This window comes from Anomalospiza imberbis, chromosome 1 (assembly GCF_031753505.1).
Source record: "Anomalospiza imberbis isolate Cuckoo-Finch-1a 21T00152 chromosome 1, ASM3175350v1, whole genome shotgun sequence".
Lineage (NCBI taxonomy): Eukaryota > Metazoa > Chordata > Aves > Passeriformes > Viduidae > Anomalospiza > Anomalospiza imberbis.
Genome location: NC_089681.1, coordinates 24,632,593 through 24,655,187, shown reverse-complemented (window position 1 = coordinate 24,655,187; position 22,595 = coordinate 24,632,593). Strand labels below are relative to the sequence as shown.

Below are 22,595 nucleotides of genomic sequence, written 5' to 3'. Positions count from 1 at the left end.
GTCTAACTATACGAAATAGTTAAAGAATTTGTTCTGTGTGTAGACAGGCTCCCAAAAACCATCAATTTTCTAAGCACACAGTACTTTAAACCTTAAAGTCATCATGCATCATAACAAGGACATAGACTATGTAAAATCTTTCAGCACTTCAAATATTCAAGTCATTTTAGGGTTAAGTAAAAGCAGTTAATCATAAATATTTTAGATTCTAGCATTCTACTTAGATTTTGAAGTGTCATAAACAATATCTCTCAGAAATCAATATTCACACAGTACATCTATGGGGAAAAGAAACAAACACAAAGGTTTGAGCTATCAAAGAAGTCTTTACCTTTACGCCTAATGCAGTTTTCTTGGCCTCTGCTTTTAATCTTGTAGCTCTTAACATAGGCCTGGTTTTCTTATAATCTTGTTTCCCTAGAGTAAAAAAGCATATTCAATGAAAACAATGCAAAAATAATATAAAGAACATGAGCATTTATTTCAGTTGAAAAGTCAGATTCAAATATTAAAAACATCCCACAGACCAGCATTTTAAACAACAGCTACTCTGTCACACAGGGATTCAATCTATGGAACAACGATGCTAAACACAGACAGTGACGGAAACAAGATCTGACAAATCAGTGTAGAACCTGTTACTCCAGAGTGACATCAAAATACATCTATGGAGAGATATCCACTAGTACAATGTTTAATAAATTGCTCCATAGGAATCAGTCAGCAAGTAAGTAGATTAAAGGTAGATTATGTTTTTTCCTCTCATTGAAATCAAAACAAAAATTTCCATTAGAATTTTTCTTAGTTAGTCATCTCTAACGCACATATAAATGTGCAAGACAAGACATTCTGGTGAATGTATAGGTTTGTAATTCTGAACCGGAACATTATTTGCAGGTATCAGAACTCAGAGATATGGAGATCAGTCTAAGTAAATGCTAATAAAATCATTGCTTGACACCCTCTGCTTGTAGAAACACGTTACACAAAAAAGTTTAGATTAACTTTCTACAAGTCACAGGGACTATCTCTTGCAGCCACAAAGAGTGCAGCCCAGGGCTTGATTACACTGAGTCCATATGAATTGAGTTCAGAGGAGGACATGTAAGCATTCAGAAATGGTAGAATTGGTATAAATCATTTATCTCAACTTAATAACAAAGCATAAAACACCTGATATCTCTCAGAGACATTTCTGCTGTCTGAAAAGCCTGTTATTGTTATATTATGAACTATTAACCATAGCTTCTTTAAGTTAATAGAAGTCAAGGTACAGATACAGTCACGAAAGGAGAAGAAAAAGAAGAATCTGTGAAGAAACTGCTTGGAAGGATACAGCCTCAGTACAACTGCTTTGGCTTTTAAAAAAAGTCCTTTTTATTTTTTCCCTCCTAATGAATACATAACTTTTTTTTTCTCTATGCCTAATTCCAAAGCTAACTATAATGCTTAAAGCAGAGTGTCTGGCCTTTTTCAAATCACCAAGTTTACCTATTTGTACGTTAGCTTTCTTTACTGTTACAGTCAAATAGTTTAACCTTTCCTCTAAAACTTTGTCCAGCGGTTTTGTATACAAAAATCACATTTATCTAGGCAGATGTGATTTTACATTCATAATCAATAATGCAAACTTCTCATTTTATGGCTACCTTGAAAACTGGGATATTATTGTGCAGTGATGAAATTCTGAAATGTGAATATCTCTTTCCAGTAATACACTGAATTCATGGAAACCCACTTCTGACTTTGTCTACTCCTTGTATCACCCTGCTCATACTCAATACAGAGACTGTGTAGCATAACATGAACGCTGAACTCGCATTACAAATTTGCTTTTATTATATAATCTTTCCTTAGTCCTATGGATTATATATTGGGAAGGTCTCCATACTATTCTTTGGTCAGATATTATTCATGAGAGACTTGAAATAACTTAAAAATACTCAATAACAAATGAAAAAATAACCGAAACCATATGTATTAGGAATAAAAAAAAGGCAGCATATATCCAAGAAAACTCAGAAGACAGAGTGAAGAAAGGATGACAGAAAGATTATTTATGTCAGAGGCTCCAATATATTCATCCAGTCAATACATCTTATTATCAGGACAGGACCACTGCAGCATTATTTTTCAGAAGTCAGTAATATCTGATAATAGGATGCAACAGGAGTACAATAATTTTTTAGAACAGCTGGAGAAAGACTTGCAGAAACCACAAAAATGGCTAAGTCATGAGATGACACCAACCAGAGTGAGAATGGGTTTCTTCTCCCTGAAGTCCCATACTCATACTTTTGCCATGAAATAGTTAAAAGATCTTTCAGAATTTCCATTACAAATGGCAGGAGTTTATTACTCATAAAAATACACTCCAGGCTGAAATTTGGCATCGACACACCACAGCCTTGATTTTTTTTGTTTGTTTGTTGGGAGCCAACTTTCATAAGTGATGCAGCTGTTCTTACTTACTTGTGAACAAACTATAAAAATGTATCAATCTGAAATGTTTTAAGCATGAAAAATATCTTCATTTAAAACTGTATCTTCATTTTAGAACTATATAACTGACAAGTGCTAAGTTCAATCTCAGTTCTCATAATTCAGGTTTGCTGCTCTTCCACCAGGGGTAAATGAAATAAGACAGCCAGAAATTTCCTTTCCAGTGATGCAACAGCATTAGATAATGAAAACTAGAAAGCCTGGTAAGGTCCACTAGGAAGGGGACACAAGTCAGCTAGTAAAACCCACCTCCTCCCTTTCCTGCCATTGCCCATTCTCCCTCTTCTTCTCCACAGCTCAGGTGTGAAGGTGCCATGAGCAGGAGCAAATATTGCATAGAAGACCCAGTCTGTGAAATACATGCATGGGCAGAACCATGTTTATTCATCCAAATGAGAAAGCTTGCTGCTGCTCTTTCCCTTGGTTTCTGGCACCCTGCTACTCTTTATTCCAGTATCATGGCTACAGCTAAGATTGAATTCTACTTCTAGAGGATGCTTCCAGATTTCTATTAAGTCCGATACTAACAACTAACCCTCCTATAACAACCAGGCTATTTCAGTGATGACTCTAGAACTGGTAGTTCTCCAAATCCATGCACCTGCCATTAATTTACCACTCTCCTTGCTAAATGTAATAGCCAAAAGGAAAAAAATATGGTAGAGAAACAGTCTGAGTCCACCAAGTGCAGAAGTTTAAAAAGGGCATCTGTGGACTTCTTTGTAATGAAAACCAGATTCAGCAATTGTACTAAAAGACTCTTAAAACATGTGAACTTTCTGAGGCCTTGGAAAAGAGATCTGCATTAGAGGACTACAAAGCACAATGAAAAGCAAAGCTTCTGTCACGTGAATACTGATCATTACCACCTGGAAAACAAGCAGAAAAAAGTAATACAGGCTCCCTACAGCCTCCCTTCTTTCGGGCTTGCAAATTCAACCACTATATTCACACTCTCAATGTCTTCTAGTTTTATCTCACTTATCCTGCAAGCTGTCTTGTACATTTATCTGTCAGAGTCATCAGTTTAAGCTATTCTTCTTCTCTGGAAGTGATCATCAAAGCCAGTTGAGACAGACTCATCAGACAAAGTCCCATTTGTCTGCTTTATTCAATGCCTGAGACACCAAGTTTTCCTGATGGAATATATGAAGGCAAGAAGAAGACAAAAAGATACCACTGGAAGATTTCCAGACTGAATCTTACTTTTCTTATTAAACATAATCCTTACCTCTTTGACTAGTTTTTATTGTTATCAATTTGTCATCTCTTCTCTCAAACTCTAAACTCTAGTGCCAGCTTCCCAACCACTATTATTTCTTTATTTTTAAACAAATGCACTACTTCTTTCCTTTTTCAGATCCATCACTTCCTTTCCATTTTTAAGGCCAAAGACTTAAAGTACTCCATGATAAGGCAACTATTTTTACTGACTACAGCTCTCTGCTTGTCCTGCTTCCTGATAGTCCCTCCAAAGATCATCTACCTTCCCATCCAGTGCTTGAAGTAGCCTTTCTCTTTCAGAAACTCTGTAGAGTTCATCTCGCACCTCGTCCCCTTCTTTCCATCCTTCTTTTCCACTCCTTTGGTGGCAAAGTGGCCTCAGTAGCACCTGAACTGAGCTGTGCCATGTTTACAGATCTTGTTTGGAAAACTTTCCTCAGATAGAAATGAAGACTATTTTACTAGCTGTAGGATTAGAACAGAGTGAAGATAAGGGAGATTTTTAGCTACTAAAACAGCTATATTGTGAAAAATGACAAAGGGTGCCTCCTTCAGAGTGAATATTAGACATTCATACAACATGCAAAGTGAGTTTGTTTCCCTTCATGTAACTAGGAATAAAAATCTATGAATTTCACAAGATTTTTTGTATTTAACTCTACTTAAAAGGGAAATTGAGATCCCGTACCTCTTCAATTCAATAATTGTAGTAACATATTAGAGATGACCTGATCTTGTTTATTCAGTGTTCTTTTTAATTAAAACCTCCGATGACATGACGATAAACACAAAAAACCAAAATAATATGTAAAAGTTAGGCAAGTTCATTTAAGTTCTGGATTAATTTTTTTTAGTCTACAGAAATCCTGTGACACTGCCAGGTAGTATGCACAACACTGTACCTCTGCATACATACCAAGCTCCTTTATGCATGCAACCAAGAATGCAGGATGTTGAGCAGTGTATTACAGAAAACTGACTACATTTAGGATTGTGTTTAAAGATGCTGCAGTTTAAGACACAACCTGAAAAAATCTACAGAATAACTTCACGAGGAAAAAAAATTGTATTTCCAACCCTTCTAGATATTTACTCTTTCATTCTAACAATAGCTCATTACTGGAATTGAATAACAGACTAAAGACTGCCTCTCTGCTTTTCAATTCATCAGGCTTAAGCAGAAAGAGGACTGCATCTTTGGCCTTTGTTGATGCTGCTGTCCAAGCTTATTATCATATGAATATCTAGTTATTGTTTTATAAATGTTCACATTTCAGGAGCTCCCTGCTTTCTTTTCTCTCAGCAGACTTTACAATATCCACCTTCATTATCATCATGTGGCAGCATTGCTCTTCGCCTGCATTTACTACTTTAAAAATTAATGCACTGCTATTTTCTGAATACTGTACTGCGTAAGCTGCTTATGAGTACATTATGCTATCAAGCAAGCACATGCAGAAAAGCTTCCTAAACTGTTATTCTTTCAATGAAAATACAGCTGGTTCTGCTTCAAAGGCACTTCTTTTCACCTGCAAATGGACTTGCTTCTACACTTATTCCTCAATTCATTGTCTTTTATTTGTGTCTGCAAATCTTTAATTGCCTTTAATTAGAAAGAAGTAAATTCAGTGCTTTAATCTTGCAAATACATTCAATCATAATTCTGTCTGGGATGAATACCAAGTTCTATTCACTGACTGATCTTTATAACAAAGGTATATAAATTTATTGTCCGTTTATATAGACCACATCAATTAAGCCACAATGGAAAACCAAATAGATAAGAGTCAAAATATTTGAAATGAGAAATGTGCAATCTAAATTTAATTACTCAGACAAATAATTTGAAGATGAGTTATTTACAGCTTGCCAAAAAACCTGACAGATAGTTAAATTTTTTAATCATGCTACAGATTTAAAATTCCTTTCAACACTTTCAGTATAATTTGTAACAACCAACAAACTGCTGTCCTGAATCTTTCTGTGCTGGTATTATAGTCATACTCAAAACATTAGTAAGATGTTTTCCATACATTAGCAATCCATTTCATATGTTAAAGTACTGCTTAAAGATCAATAAAACTACAACTAGAGGGTAAATTTTAGTTACTAGTAGCAGTTTAACTGAAGTATCTTACTGTAACTGATACTGAAAACCATACTAAAATACATACATATCTAATTAGAAACTAGAGACAGATTGTGGCAAGATTAACTGACAAACTGCAAGAGTGAAATCACACACCTAGTTAAGCTGAAATCAATTGGTTTATCATGATTATTGATATGAATTAGTGAAGGTTCCAGGAACCCTCCACAAAACCCCACAGAACAAACAGAAGAAGAAAACGGACTTCTGGTCTTTTCAGGGTTTGCAGAGTCTGACTTCACACATCCTATCCTTTTACCTGCAGTAACAGGGGTAAGGGAGAATTAGATCTCATTAGCATAGACAGAAGCCCAGGATGGAGGAAGGTTCAGTCATGCCATTCTCCACAACCTCGCTATAGGCAAGACACAGAAGATCACACCCATTACACCCGAGTTCAGTTTTAGGTGATTGCTAGTTTAGGTTTCTCTTTACCTCCCATAGAGAGACACTTCTCCAAAGAGTGAGTGACAGCAGCCTAGCACAACCTAAAGTGCTCCTTGGTGCTGCCTGTTTCACTGTCAAGAACAACTAGAGATGTTCAAGTCAGGTGGGTTGGCTTCAACTCTAAGGTTAAGCAGAATAAATATGAACCAAGGAAATAGCTCTAAGGGATAAACAGAGAAGAAGAACCAGTTCCTACATGACTTTATCTTGATTCAAGACATTTACAGACATGGCCAAATTACTTTTGAAGTAATTCTCTTGGGTATTATTAGTACTACAGAGAGAAAATCACAGAGCCACGAAGAGACTGTGAATTGCATTGAAAACCACAGCCGGAATTCCATCCCTTCCCAGCTATGACGTGGTGGTTCCCAAGCCAGTTAGCTATGCCTGTGCTACAGAGCCACTGTGCTCTGTACCATAATTAGCACACTGCTTCTTCAGAACCACTCCCGTGTACCAGCTATGGTCCTGCTTTAAGCTACAGTTTCAGGGGATAGGTTAGTAGACAATCCTGGGGGTTATATGATCCATCCCTCTGCTCAGAACAGAGCCAGTTTTTAAACTGTATTCAACCTGAAAGCCAGCTCCAGTAAGTCTGGGAGCAAGTCTAGATGAGCTTATCCAGCTGAGTTTTTAGTATTCCCAAAGGTAGAAATCCCACAACCTCCCTAAGAAACTCTTCCCAACATTTGGTCATTTCTCTAGTAAAAATATTTTTCATCTACCTACCAAGAATATTAATTCGTCACTTCTGTGCCATTCTAACTTGCCTTTTGTCCTACCATTGTGCACCTTTGAGATAAGTTAGGCTTCACCCTGCCTGTAGCCTCCTATTAAGTATTTGTAGACAGCAATAACATCTCAGCTGAGCTTTCTCTTCTTAAAGCTGTAAAGACAGCTCTTTCAACCTCTTCTAGTACATCCTGTGCTCCAGATGGACATCCTGACCCTTCACTGGACTCACTCTAGTATGTCCATGTCCTCTTTGTTTTCTGCTGCATGTGCATGGCACTTGCCTTTTTCAACTATCAGGGAATCACTTCTGTGGAACCAGCTAAATGGCTGACAGCTGAGAGAGAATTTAGTAAAAAAATCACATTGTCTGATGTACCTTAATGCCACCATTGCAATGGAACCAAAGTGCACCAAAGGAATTCAGTAGGGTCTGCAAACAACAAATCAATAGACTAAAAGGTTCAAATCAGTTTGCATTACCACCAATTCCCTAACTTTAGAGTAGTTTGTCTTTTGGTAGGAGTAAAGGCAAGGATATATTTTCTTACATGCCCTGGGATGTAAGAAAAACTGAGTATGAACTCAAAACTGAACTCTATCATCTCATACATAGTAGTACAACTTTTCTTTAAGTGCCTTTCTAAATGCCAAGAAGTTAGGTGTCTGGCATGGGGAAAGAAGTGTTTTCTAAAGTGCTTTGTAACACCATTGAAAACCACAGAAGTACCTACACACCAGCCTCCTAAAGTTCATGAACAAGTATTTAATTCTATGATCTTTGAGAGATTTTAATCCAATCATTGTATACTCACTGAATAATAGAATTTATTTCAACCCAGTGAAACTCTGTGAAACTCTACTCTCACAGAACACATCTTCAACACGCCTGCTTCATTCTGAAAATAACTATTTATTTAGAATGTTGAGGAACCTCAGAAAAACAAAATTCCATGGAAATTTCAGGCCTAACTTCAGTAAAAATCAGTTGGCAAACCACACAGCAGTAACAGTTTTATAACCTATGTCTGAGAATTGGCAACTATTGGCAACTAGCAAAATAGCCCTAGTTCACATGTATGGAAACAAGATCACGCTCTCAAGTATTTATTATTGTGTTTTGTGCTATGAGTGTCACACAGATAAATTCAATGACCGTTCTTTTCCTAAGAAGCAGAAGTGAGATTTTCTTCTTTTTAATTGCTGTGATTCCAAAGGGAGTTTTTGGAGTCTTAGGTTAACAGAAAGATTTTTATATGTCTTATACCTACACAAGAGTGTGTCTGTACTCATAAAAGGCATGAAAACCCCCCACAGCCTCTCTATTTTATTCAGGTTTAATGGCAGCTCAAATCACTGACCATTTTTCAATCTTGAGAGACGGAACAGCTTGACACTAATAATACATTTGCAAAGGACACATCATCATTTAACACAACATTAAGTGCTCAGGGACAACTTTTTACCGTAGACACAATGTGCTCTGAGCTCAGGGTTGACATTTAATGCTACAAAGATAATCCAACCAGTCATTCATGAGGGGTAAATTAATTTTCAAGCAACTATATTTCAGCTTTAAGCCAACAAGAAGGATGCATTAAAATGAATAACTTCATTTTATGCTGCATGTAAGATTTAAAAACCCCAAAATATAATGCATTCTTAAGTACATCAAAATGTACCCATTTAATTATTGCTATCTTTCCCTGATTCCAAACCAGAAGTCTGGTAATATTTGTTAAATATAATATTCTGACTGGAAGCAAAAAATCCCTCAAATTTTCAATGAGTTGCCATGAAAAGCAGTGTTTCATTTAAAAAAACGGTTTACATTTAAAATTTGTATTAGCCATACTTTGATTGTAACAAGTAATTAGGAACATACTTAAATTAACACCTTTTCTGATACTTAAGGAATATTTTAAAGATCTATATAACTATTGAAGAAAATAAATTCAGGAAACCAATTATTAATAATGAACAGAATAACAAATAAAACCAATAAATCAGCCAATTATTCAGGGAATTTGTTTTCAATACCTGTAGAAATACTCAACTGTAAAACTATAACGAAAGATCTGAAGAACAGCACTAAAAATATTGATGATTACTACTACTATTTGATAGGCAGTCCTTTTTAATGCCTTTCAGTGCTAAACTATCTGTTGCAATCCTGTGCTTAAGTCCAACAGGTGCATACCTACAGCCATTAAAAAGTACTGGCTCCATGTAAAAAGAGCCTACTCACACAGGATGGCAGCTCTTCAATTAACCTTTCCAACAATCTCGTTAACATTTCCTACTCAAACAGACAACTACGAAAACATTAAATACCTTTCTTAAAAATAAATTAACACAATGCAGTTGAAACAGATCACTGGGTGGGTATTTAGCTTCTTTCTTCTCTACCTACATAAAATATACATTACTTTGTACATGTTGTTTTGAGTACATTTGTCCAACTTTGCTATGGAACAACTGCTTGCAGTTACACTCTGATATAAACAACCACATTTTAGTATAAATTCTGAAAATGAAAAAAAGCAAACCAAAACTACTACTGCAGAAACTATTTACAAGAGCATATAGTAACAGGTCAAGAGAGAATGGCCCCAGATTGAAAGAGAGTAGGTTTAGATTAGATATTAGAAAAAAAAAATTCTCTGTTGTGAGGGTGGTGAGGCTGGAAAAGGCTGCCCAGAAAAGCTGTGGATACCCCATCCCCGGAAGTGTCTAAAGTCAGGTTGGATAGAGCACTGAGTAACCTCGTCTGGTGAGATGTATCTCTGCCCATGGCAGAGGTTGAAACAAGACGAGGTCCCTTCCAACACCAAATCTTCTATCATTCTGTGAAGTGTTCACTATCAATGCAATTAAAAGCCACATTTTTATAAAATATTTTATTGAGATGATTTTTGGGGACCAGAAACTATTGTACTCTTTCTTTGATGCTAAGAAGTGTGAAAAAGGCAGCATAAGGTGTGGTAGGAGAGACACACAGAATACATTGAGTCTTTCTGCCTCTGATTCAGGCTGCACCCAGATGCAATTTGGCTTACACTGATTTTATAAACGGTTGGCTGCAAATAGAGGAAGTGTGATATATCTCCCCCAAAAGTGGAAACAGATCTTATCGGTACCTTTTATGTACATACTTTTCTTACACATTCAATCAGTCTGCCTGTGACTCTACTCACTGTTATAAACCCCTTCACCAAGATTATTGCATAAGCATTTCTTACACTTATTCAGTTTGTAGGTTGAATATTTATGCCACCATTAAGAAACCTGCCCTTCTTCTGTTGTATTTTATTCTATTTTTCCAAGCCATTTCCCTGATTTCTCAAATTTAGTTTGAATTTGCCTCTCATACTGGTATAATTCGCAGACTAAATTCATCATCCCATTGCCAATTAAAATACTGGGTCCAGGCCAGTCTGGATCCAGTAGTAACTATTGAGAACAGCTTTCATAAAAGTTTGCAGTAGCTTAATATTCATATATCTCTAGTTTGTTTACCAGAATACATTGACAAGGTCAAGGTAAATGGCGCTTCTCCCTCTTCCCCATCAATACTAAGTTTGCTACTCAGAGAAGAAAACTGAACTGATTGGACAAAACACATCGGCTGTTGCTGATCTCCTTGTTGGACTGTGGAACCTGACAAGAAACTGTCCCTATCCCGAAGAGCTTACTGTGAAGGATGAGGAAGCTGCAATCAATAATTTATGAATATTATATGTTCCATCTGTCTGCTTGTTACTGCGATGTTGGCTTTATAATTACCAGAGGTTAGCTCCAATAAACACTGGCCTGTGCTTAGGCAGGAAGGGAGGAAAATACTACTAATAGTTCTCTATTGAGAGCACTTACAGACAACAAAGGAAAATACAGAGACTGATAACCAGGTCATCCTCTTCAGTTGCCCACAATCAAGCATATCCATGTAACAGATGTTCCACAAAATATCTTCCCTGCTCTTTTCATCTCTGCAACTAAAGAGCCAGAAATTTCTACGATTGTCTTATATTAATTACTGTCTTTTGACCTTGAACAGAACAGGAGCCACTACAATCACTAAATCAATAAAGGAGAAGTCAGATACCCACTGGGGTTTTTTTAGGAAAAAATTCAACATACTTGTATATAATTCTAGCACCAGGATCAAAAGGATCCTGGTCAAAATGATGCCACCTTCCTTCATTCCTCACTGAAGAAAATCTGTTCAGCAGCCCTAGCCCATCTGAACTGTCAAGAAATTCTTCCAGAGCACATCTCTGGCATTAAGCAGGACCAAACCAACTACTGCCTGAAATATTTCTTCAATAACGGTAATTTTAAACTTCCTAATTACTCTGGTGTGTATTGTGCTACTGCCAGACAACACTACGAAGTCATGCCCAAAAACGGTTGCTGAATAAGCACCATATCACCAAGTACTGTAGCAACACTATTAAACCTTCTGGATAAAGAGTCACTGGTGTTGCAGGAGAAGAGGATGTCTCTCTGCTGTAGTTGACATCACACTACCTGACATGTCCAACCTTATCAGGTGACTGGGGCCAGTCCCTGGGGCATGACACAGTGAGACTGTGGCACCACAGGAACCTGGAGTCATCCCTTCTCCTATGTCTAATGCTTCTCTACAAGCACCCTCCAAGGAGACACAGACATCCCCAACAATACCTCACCAATCTTTCTGCTGTGGGGCTTTGCTTAAAGGAGGGATGGTGACAACAAGTCCAGGAAGGGAATGACACAATCTGTCACCCACAGCTTCTTTTTCCCAATAGGAACAGAGAGGCCTTGGAGGTGGCACAGAAAACCTGAGCAACTTGGGCAACAGATGAGGCCACATGAAACATAATAAAGGACTTTCTCTGCTAATAGCACATCACATCTGTTTCTATCAGCTTCAGTTTTCTGTACTCACACACAATAGGATGGCACTATTTGAACAGTATAAAGCCATGTGTCTGATTTTATGAGAAACAAACAAAGCCTTGCAGTAAACAAAGATTAACAAGTCACATAATGAACCAGGGACAGAGCACCAGAGACAGCACAGCTCAGGAGAAGCTAGGGCCACTTCTCCACAACACCTGCTTTGTTGAGCAGAAATCCCTTTAAATGTTAACCTGAGACTTTGCTGCCAAGTTTACATTAATTCACCACTGGTCACAACTTGCTAAAGAAAAGCTTCCCAGGTCTGAACCAAACAAAGCCTGGACTGGAGCTAGAACATGTGGGGAACATACTAAATTTATGGATTTAGTACAAGGGATGGGATTCATGTTGTTCACCTAGGAGCAGAAGACCTGCAAGAGCTGAGGGGGATATCCTATGAATAATCACAACCATGCTTGGAAAGTGAAAGGAAGAAAACATCTGAGTAAGGAGATCTGCAAGAAGTCAGGCACTGTAAGAATGGCAAAACTATGATCCTGAAGACCTTAACTTCTGATCCAGTATCTTATCCAGTGGATAATGCTTTTCTCAGAATTGAAAATAATAGAATGCTCTCTGCCAAGATGCAGTCATTTCTCACTAGTAAGTCATATCATTCTGGACCAGCTGTCTATAACAAAGTCATCCCAAAATACAAGGTGTAATGTATTAATTCTGCCTAAGTAAAAGGTTTCCAGTAATACTGGCAGCATTCACAGTCCTCACTTCAATGAAGTGCATTGCAAAGGATGCTTTGTCAGACTTACATATCACTGTCACTCCAGAAGTCAATGCACTGACAGTTGTAGCAGAGGTGGATGTTACAGGATGCTGTGAAAGTGATTATGTAAGATGGAAAAGCAGATTTTTGGAGCCTCAATCCAACAATGCAGAAATCAGAAGCTTTTAATGGAATTAGCCAAGAAGGGAACATCTCTTGTACACATCACCATTATCCCTTGGGATCCTAAAATTCCTTGTGAGGAATAATCTCTACAACTCACTCATAATTTTAGCACGCCTAAGAACTACGAATCTTCATCTCGCCCATAATTTAAACTTCTTTCCTTCAACAGAAACACCACCTGACAGGTCTTAACTAGAAGTGAATGACAGCAATAGCAGCTTACTTAAAAGTGTAAAGGAAATGCATATTTATGAGCACCCAGAATAATGGTTTGTGGACCTGAGAACTAAAGGTGTAATAATGCCTTGAAGGCATATTAGGAGACAGAATTTTACCTTCAAGAGCCAAACTGGGCTTCTGTCAGTGATGAGATGGGTGTTAAGATAATAGGACAGAGGAGCCTGGCTAACTTTTAAATTTATTTTTTCAGGCCTTCAACTCCATCCTTTTCTCTTTCTGAAGGCTCACAGAAAAGGAACTACACATGTGTGTATAGTAAAACAATGGAATCTTACTCCTAACTTCAGGACTGGACTTACTGCCTGACAGGCGAATGCCTGGAATCCTTCACAAATACTGCAATCTAAAATACACAGCGAAGAACAGCTAGGCTTTACTTCAAACCTTCTCTTTAGAAATACAATTTTGTCAAGTAACTTATATGTTTCATTTTTTCCCATAATTGACATCAGAGTGATGGTAATGATTTTATCTGAGACCCTTTGATTTTATTTCACCATTTGCATCAGGATCACTGGTCTGTTGGTATTTTAATGAATAAAATCAGTTGGTTTCAGTAATAGCCTTACTTTGAACATCACTATATTATCAATGATTTAAATAGTGAAAGGCATATATTAGGGCAATCTATTCAAAGAATCAAGGGTTGCTCCCAGTATCCTTTTTTTCCAAATCTTTATTCCACAGGATGATCTTTTAAGTATGATGACTCTTGTAGGAAACATACAAAAGATGGAAAGACTGTTTAAGAAAAAATTCTACCATCTGGAAAACTATTTGATTAGATCAGATAAAGGATGGAGCTGTCTTCTATTCCTGAATCTTTCATAAAATTACTGTATGATCTTGGGAAATCTCTTTTCCTTGCAAGACTTTGGTACTCATCAAAAACTCCTGAGATCCTAGTCTAATGGTATAATAGAAGTAAAAAATACTCATGAATATTATCTACTGGAGATGATTCTCGGATGGCCTATATTAATTTATTTTTAAAGATTTTAAAATTACATTTACAAATATAATGAGAAATAATTAAACAAGTACCTGAAAAAGTAACTGAATCTGCTACTGACCCTTAAATTCAATTTCTTATTCATTAAAAATGTGTGTTAAATATTTATAAATCCATGGACAGAGCAATTTCAGTTTCTGGAATTAAAAGCATATAAAATGAAACAGAATTAAACAGAAAACTAACTTTTAGCTATGCTTTGTTCCTCACAAACTGTATGTGGACATTGCTCTGATCACAATTTGCCACCTCCTGCATTCCCTTGATGAAGGCCCTCTGTTTATAGTCACCTAATGTGGTCTAGCATGTGACACAAGACACAGAGCATCAGCCATGCACCATTAGGTGGCCAGTGACTTGGTCTTAGTTCATCTCCTGTGAGAGAGTCCGGATGCAAACCATCAGCACAGAGAAACCCACAACTCCCAGGTGGGCTCCAGCAGACAGGATCAATACCTGTATTGATGTGTGCAGATGAGAGTTTATTTGTAAACTCTCTGAATGGTCCTCTATTGACATTCTTCAATCTGGCTGATTCTGTTCTTTAAACACATCAGAAAGAACACCTTCATTATACATAACATGCAAAGTGAAAAATAGTCAATACATTTCTTTTTCAAAGTAATTTTTCAGTTCCTTGCAACCTAGAGGTCTGTCTCACATTTGGAATAAAATGTTTCTCTGAATGTCTCATTTTGCAGATAGACAGATATAAGAACACAGAACAACAACAACAACAAAAAAGCCGCACACCCTCCCTATGGCTCGTTTTTCAACAGCTCCATTCTTCAGAAGAAAAGAGACACAACATCACTTTCAGTAACAACACGGTCCTTGTGACAGACATGCTTTTCCTAGAGCCAAAAAAAAAGACAGTGAATCTCACTATGTCAGTTGTAAGAATTTAGCAAAGGGTTTTTGCAAATGCAGAATAGACAACACTAAATTATTAAAAGAGTATTACTACAACACAACAGTGTTGTGAGTTCAAACACTGTTCAAATGGCAGCCCTAGTCAACACACCAGTGCGATATGTTAGTGACCAAGAGTCCCCAGGCATACATGTGCCTTCCTTACTTTCCACTCCAGGCACTTACTCTGCTATAACCCAGTCTAGCCAATATATCAACCTATTCCAAGATTTACTGAGAACAGAGCTCTTCCAGTGTTCCCCATACTGGCGTACACTTCTAAGACCTGAGCAATTCTGTGGGAAAGATTTCAGTAACTGCTGTGCACCTGCATGAATTTCTTTCAAAATGTGATAAACTAAGTTAAAATAATACTTGGCAAATTACTGGCTTTGCATATGCTGTGTAATAAATAAATAGGTGGAGAAAGAAAACTCCACCTAAAGAAAGCACCTCAGTCAGTGATATATGCAGTGGAGATAGAACATATTACCATGCCCTTATGCCACCAGCTTTGGCGCCTGCTGTAAACTGTTTGAAAATCTTTCTTTTTACTTACTAAATAAAATATGTTACTAGGTTCCTTGTCAACATACAGACACTATGTGTTTTTCTTTTCTGTCACTCCCTGGAGATGAGCTAATTCCTAGAAGTATGTGGCATGAGTTCCTTTTAGTTTCCTACTGAGATTTTTGGATGACAAAATGCCTGTGTCACATCCTACCATTGGGACACACCGTAATAGCTAGGACCAACAGGTAACATAGGAAAGTCCTGTCTAAGACATATAACTGGGGATCCTCTGATAAACTGCACACTATACTTACTACTAGACTGTTAGGTACTGCATTTCTGTAGTACAAAAACCAAAAAGTGCAGCAATGCCAAATTTACACTCAACAATTTATTTAAAAGTCTCCAAAACAAACAGAAAAAAATGATGCATTGTGATCACTTCACCATACTGTGTTGAGAGCACAGGCACTAAAAACAAAGTTTAGTGTGATGATCAAAATGTGTTCCTTCTCCCTTATCTCTCTCATTTCAGCATGAATTTCATGTTCTCTCAAAAAAAAAAAAAAATTGATTTTGGTAAAAATATTCAGTATTAATTTTTCCACAAGTAAAACTTCAGTTAGAAAGTTATGGTAATCCTTCCAAATGCATTCTCTTGCTATAAATATCTATGAAAGCTGCTCCACTTCACAGTGAAACTTTGTCCATATGGAACATATGACTAGGAAGGACTTGGTGAACTACTGAAATCCAGTACTTTGCTAGAGAAGGCACATGTATCATGCTGTTTTCTTTAAAACTGATCATAGAAAATGATCAGTTGGAAAACAAGTTAGAGCTTTCCGTTTGAGGCTTTTTGGGGGTCTTTTTTGGTTGTTTTATTTTATTTTTCTTTAGCCTACCAACAGGACATTACCCAAGAAGCTCAATCTCCTATTCGTAAGAAACTGCCTTCTGTTATGTTTCTTTATGAACAATTTATACTGTTGTGAACAGGATATACATGGACTGTGTCTTTCCCATGTGTTTACTTGGGGAGTTCCAAAATGAACCATATTTGTCTTAGTTTGTGTTCAGCTGTGCTAAACAAGGCTCTTCTTGGTCTTCCCTAGTAGTTCTTTCAGCATTTCTTTCACTTCCAATTCATCTTTCTTAAACACAGATGAGCAAAACAGTACTCAGTATTTCAAAGTCACTGTCCCCAGGTACCCTATTTAATATTTTTTTATCATTACTTTAAATACATACAAGGATAAAGTACACTTTTTTCATGACCATGGGTAATCACTAGGAGCAAGGGAACCTTTCCACTAGGATTTCCAGCCAATGAATTGATATCACTGGTTACGAACTAGCTGGTCATCAATGTGCACAGTTCTTTGATACCACTTTGGCTATAAACAACAAATGGTAAAGAAACATATTTAGCTTTTCCAGCACTGAAATGTTATTCATTATATCTTCGCACTTATGGATTGGATTTTGCTCCCAGTTACAAGGATAAGCATCTGAAATAACTGCTAAATTCAGTAGTGTGATACCTGTCCCAAATTTCCACCATGAGAAAATCCAACCTTCCTACTCATGGTCTCTTGACTGTAGGAAGTGTTTCTCTGCAGACTAAAAATTACCTGAAAGGTAGCTGAATAAAGCAAAAAAAAATTAACACTAAACTGTGCTTTTAATTTCTCTTTTTTCATCTGTGACAGAAATAAGATGAGAAAGACAACCCTCTGTGGGATACATTTTTTCTACTTTTGTGAGAACCAAAATGTTTTATTCTCCCTCTCCAAGGAATACATGAAAGCATTTCCTTCTTTGTCCTTTTCACGATGATTACTCATTAGAATTTGATAATTTTCTCTACACAAACATAAGTTATATTTCTTTCTTCCATTAAACCATTTGGATAGAAGCTCTTTCATGGAGTATATCCGCTACAAAGTCTGTGGGTTTCCAAGCTGCCTATCAAGACACACAGAGCCTCCTGTATTACAGACACGAGTCCTTCTTGTAACTCTACCAATCTTTTCCATCTGGTATTGTACTTAACAGGTGGATTTTCTGAGACACTTCACACTATGAAGTATGTTAAGGATTGTACCTTCAGTTCTATTTGATTTGCAATTTATTCAATGTTTCTCTCTGTGCATTCTAGTTTGCACAGTCCTAATCTATTCCAGAAAAGACAGAGAGGACAGCAGCCGATCTTTTCTGTAAAAGTGTTTCTTCAGAAACAACACCACTAGTTGGGGGGTGCTATTTCACTCCACTTCTTTCCACTGTTCACTAGGCAGAACGCCATTGCACTATACCAGAACATTATGGAAAAGGCCGTGCCAAAAACAGGACTGAATTCAGGTTTTGTTATGCCTTCCACACATATGAAAGGCAACATCATTGTTCACTGAAGACAGGGTAAAATACCTCTAAAAATACACGGATTTAAACTATTGTAGTTTAAATGTACTTTATGTCTTACATAAAGTAACACAGCCTGTAGGCCTGATCTTACCTACAGAGGCCACTGGATTGAGATCAAAACTGATTCTGAGAAACCGAGGGAAACTAAAACAGGGCACAAATCCTTCTAACGCTTCCTAATCTGTTCAATCTGCATGTGATATGGAATAATGACTCCTCCTAAACTCAGCTGACACGTGGCTTGGCTTTGCAAAGTGTTCAACAGCAATACAGGCTTATTGCACTTGCTAGCCTGAGTTTTGCCACACCAGTTCCAGCAGTGTGCCATCCTGGCTTTGATGTGTACTAGCTGGTGCAAGCAGCCAGATGATGAAGCAGATCAGGGAATTCACTCAACTCAAACTGCTCAGCACACGTTTTACTTCAAACTGGATCAAAATGGCATACAAACAGCTCTGCCATCCCAGAGGATGGTATACTATACACTGTGACATGGTGGCAGGAACAAGGAGAGAGGTAGGCATTGTTAAAGGTCACTTTGTAATGTTGAACTGTACCCTCTGAATATTAGGTTGCAGGTGCAATGTGAACAGGAACTGGAATTAAAGGGTATGCTCACTCCAATTCTTACAACAGTCTCTGACACATGTGCCCACTGTCACTCTCTCCCATGTAATTCCTACACATAGCTTAAGAAGGAACTGAAAATTGCCTGGAGCAATTTTCCATAAACAGTGTGCAAGCAGCCACTCTGTTTTAGGGAATAAAAGAGTTTAACAGTACCATCAGGGTTATTTGACCTCTGTGCCAGAAAGCAGTACAATTCTTGCTTAATCTACAAGTGCAGACATGAATCATCAGCCCAAACTCTCACCATTCACCTGTTAGAACAGAAGCCTGTAGAGATTATTCTTACACATCTACATTCAGTGCCTGTAAAAGGCCCCATTTACATTCTACTTTAACTTAAAACTTTTCCCTGCTCTTCAGTTCACAGTGACTGCAGGTCCCTCAGGCCAGCTCTAAATGGGCAGTTGCAGACTCGTTCTGCCGGTGATGTGAACTGGTAAGGTGCAAGCAGGAGATGCATTGCCACAGTACACAGCATCATGGCCACGTTAATTAGTGCTGATAAGAGACAGGTCAGCTCAAGGACAGTGCTCAAGAGGCCCAAAGCTGAAGGGTTTAATGCACAGTGTGAGCTCAGACTTACTCAAAACAGCTTCAGTAAATCTGGGCCACGCTCTTACCAGAATTCTGTAACCTTGAGCTGAAGGGACTATGTCTAATGCTGAGACACTGTTTCACTCCATATGCTAGTTCATTATCCAGCTCCTCTCTGTTTTGACTGCCAACAAATAATGATGTTTTTCAACACTTCTCCACTAGGAACTGAATGCACAAACATCGCATCATAAATGCCACCCAACATCTGCCAGGCAGTTACCATCTTCCCATGACTATCACCTAGGCTGAACCAGAGCAAGTGATTTACTGACAATCTGTGTCACATCCTCTTACCTATCACACCCTAGATCATCCAAACACCAATGCTTATGAATGGCCCACAAGTATTCCATTAAAATATCACAAGGAATTATTTCTAACAAAAAACTCCCCATGTATTCCAAAATTATTGTTACTTAATGTAAAATCAAATATTGCAACAGAGGATACCAGTTTTGGTACAAATCTTACAGCACCAAAGCAAATATGCTGATAATGATAAGATATTAACAGAAAATAAATGAACAAAAAGGCAGGCTTTTCCACATTGCCTAACAGGCCATCACAATTCTTGAAAATACTATTTTTTACTCTATGAGTTATTCTAGATAAGTATCAATAGCTTAGCTGAGCAAAATTCCCTCAGCTGGTCCCATAGTGAATAGGGTATCTATGCAACTGAGATAATGACAAGGACCAGATTTCAACTAAAGTATTTCAAAAATTAAGCAACAGATTAGTGACTTGCCTTATATTATCTGTAAATTTATTAAGTGAAACCAGAGTGCTCAACCAGGGCAAATTATTTGTTTTCTCACATTCCACTTTTTGTAGAGCTCTTTGTTCACTTCACGGTGCTGTTCTGTACTGATTCAACTACTACACGAATGAAATACCTCAAAATAACTGTGAATACTTTCAATGTGCTTATTTTAATCAGCCTTTACCACCAAATAAAAGCTAGTCACATGATTTTTGAGATTTCTGTAATTCAAATCAAGCATATGCCTTTTCTTATTTTCATTCAAGCAGTTTGAGCTTCCTAAGACCATTCTCCTTCTGCCCTGTAAGTTCTTATCCAACACTTTAAGCCTGCAAGGAGTATGTAGAGCTGAGCAGACAATCCCATAAATAGTTCAAGACCTTGAAAAACACAAAGTAGCCAGTTCCTAATTTTCTTCCAAAATAAGGCATATAATACAAGCAAAAGCTTCCACTGAAAAGAAAAATATTTTTAATACAATCCAGTCACAGAAATCCATGACAACACGCAATTAATGGACTGCATGATATCAATCACTAATGTGATTCATTACATTCAATTCATTACAAAAGCCAGATGACTATTTTGTGGTCATGCTTTCCCTGAACATGGACATCTAACACATTCTTTCAAGGCCATAAATAGGTGCAATACCTGATGAACTATGTAATGCACATGGTCACATCCTGAAGCATGAAATACAAAAAATCCCTTCAGTTAAACCTCTTAACTTGATCCAAGGTGACTCTCATGTCTTTCTTCTTAGAACACTGTCCCTGCAATGCTTGTCAGACTCTCTGCTAGCCCAGACAGAGGAGAAGCAGCAGAGACCACCACTTTCCATGGTAGAACAATGGCTGGACAAAACTTACCTGCACCCAAAAAAAAAACAGAGCTACTTCTCATAGCAGTGTAGCTAAAGAAATGCAGTTACAACTATGAATTATGTTCACCTTAAATATCTATCAAGCACATCCTGAGAGATGCATCTGTGCTGAGCATTTAATTCTCATGCCTGTTCCATTGCTTTGTTATAATGAAATGAGAGGAAATATAATTTGTAGTTCACTACCCAACTCTCCTTGCGTTTATATTTATGCAATAGCACCTACAAATATAAGCACATGTGTCACACGTAGAGAATATGTATATATGAACACTGTACACACCAAAAAATTATGTCTGACATTTTTTAGAAATGGGTGCCTAAAATTAGATTTACATGTTCACACTGATATGAGAGTACTTTGAAGTCCAGCTTTCACACATGAGCTAAGATTTTCAAAGCCTGGTGAAAGAATTTCTAAAAATGTTAAACTGCTCTGCCTCTGAATGTAATATATACATGCTTATATGTGTCTATAGTGAAAATCTGATGTATTTTGTAAAGGTTTATAAGAGTTTTTTCTTGGTTGACTTTGACTAAAGAAATGAATTCATTGAAGAATTGAATGAAAGTGAGAGTAAGTACAAACACAAATATGTAACATTGCAACAGCCCTGTAGATACTGCATACCTTACAGGAACTGCAAGTGCTTGAAATAACACCATGCTAAAAACCAGTTCAGCTACTGGAAACGTCAAATTTCACTCTCATTTACACCTATATCAATTTGTAGCAACTCCACTGAGTGAAATAGTGATATCCTTGATGAGATTAAAATAAGAGCAGACTATGAGCCTCCATTTGTACAAGAGTACTAAACAAGTGCAGTATGAACATACAGGAAAAGTAGTATAATCAAACAAGCTCTAAGAAACTTTTGCTGTGGAGAAGGGATGGTAGACACAACCCTTCTCCTTAGCTTCTCTTCAAGGCGTGTGCACACATTCCCACAGTCCTTTGGATCTACAGCCACCCTTTCCACTCTTGCTTAGACTGAGTCTATGTCTGCCCAGCAAATGAAAACTAAATAATATTCTCACATATGTAAGTACATATCCAGATCTACCATCACCTTCCATGGTCTGAGCCAAGGCAATAAAACATAGCTCTGCAGCTTTGGACTTACAAAATATGTGATCACAAGCTGCCTGTGCTTAAAATTCATCATCAGTCTTCACAGAACATATTTAAAAACATCCCAATCATCACAAAATGTGGATTAAATTAGTATAGCCAGACTAGGCTTTGTTTCACAGCAGTGTTTTCCTCAGCTGCTCCTGCTTTAGTTTCCAGAAAGGGATTCCACTGGCATAAAATTAAAATCAAAACAGCACTAACTGACCAAAGGAAGTAGTTCATTTTTTTGTGACACCAAATTCATTCTTCATAAAACCTCCTCCCAAAAAAAGGAATTACACATGTATCAGTGGCCTATCACTGTGAAGTATGAAACTCAGATTCCAAAACTTGCCAACAGTCACACGTAATAGCAAAAGGAATGCTTTTTTTCCTACTTCTCTTTATTATGTGCTTAGTAATAGATTTTTATAGAAAAATTCAAGACAGCAAATGTAATGTTCCATATGCAAAAAAAAGGTACACCAGGACTGCTATTTTGGGGTTTTTTTTTTCCAATAGAAACAAACAGTAGGAGACTTTTTGAGTAGTCAGTATTTGTTTCTGTACTTTGTCCCTCCCTTCCT

The 22,595-nt window shown here is 37.3% G+C and overlaps 1 protein-coding gene across 6 annotated transcripts in view; it reads right to left on the bottom strand.

The window, feature by feature from the left end:
• TRIQK (triple QxxK/R motif containing) overlaps positions 1-22,595 on the bottom strand; it is a 59,655-nt gene that overhangs the window by 12,676 nt on the left and 24,384 nt on the right. For all 6 annotated transcript variants that reach the window (XM_068185073.1, XM_068185058.1, XM_068185054.1 and 3 more), the window contains one exon: positions 332-417. In XM_068185073.1, the coding sequence (XP_068041174.1) occupies positions 332-417 (86 nt within the window). The remainder of the gene's footprint in view (positions 1-331; positions 418-22,595) is intronic.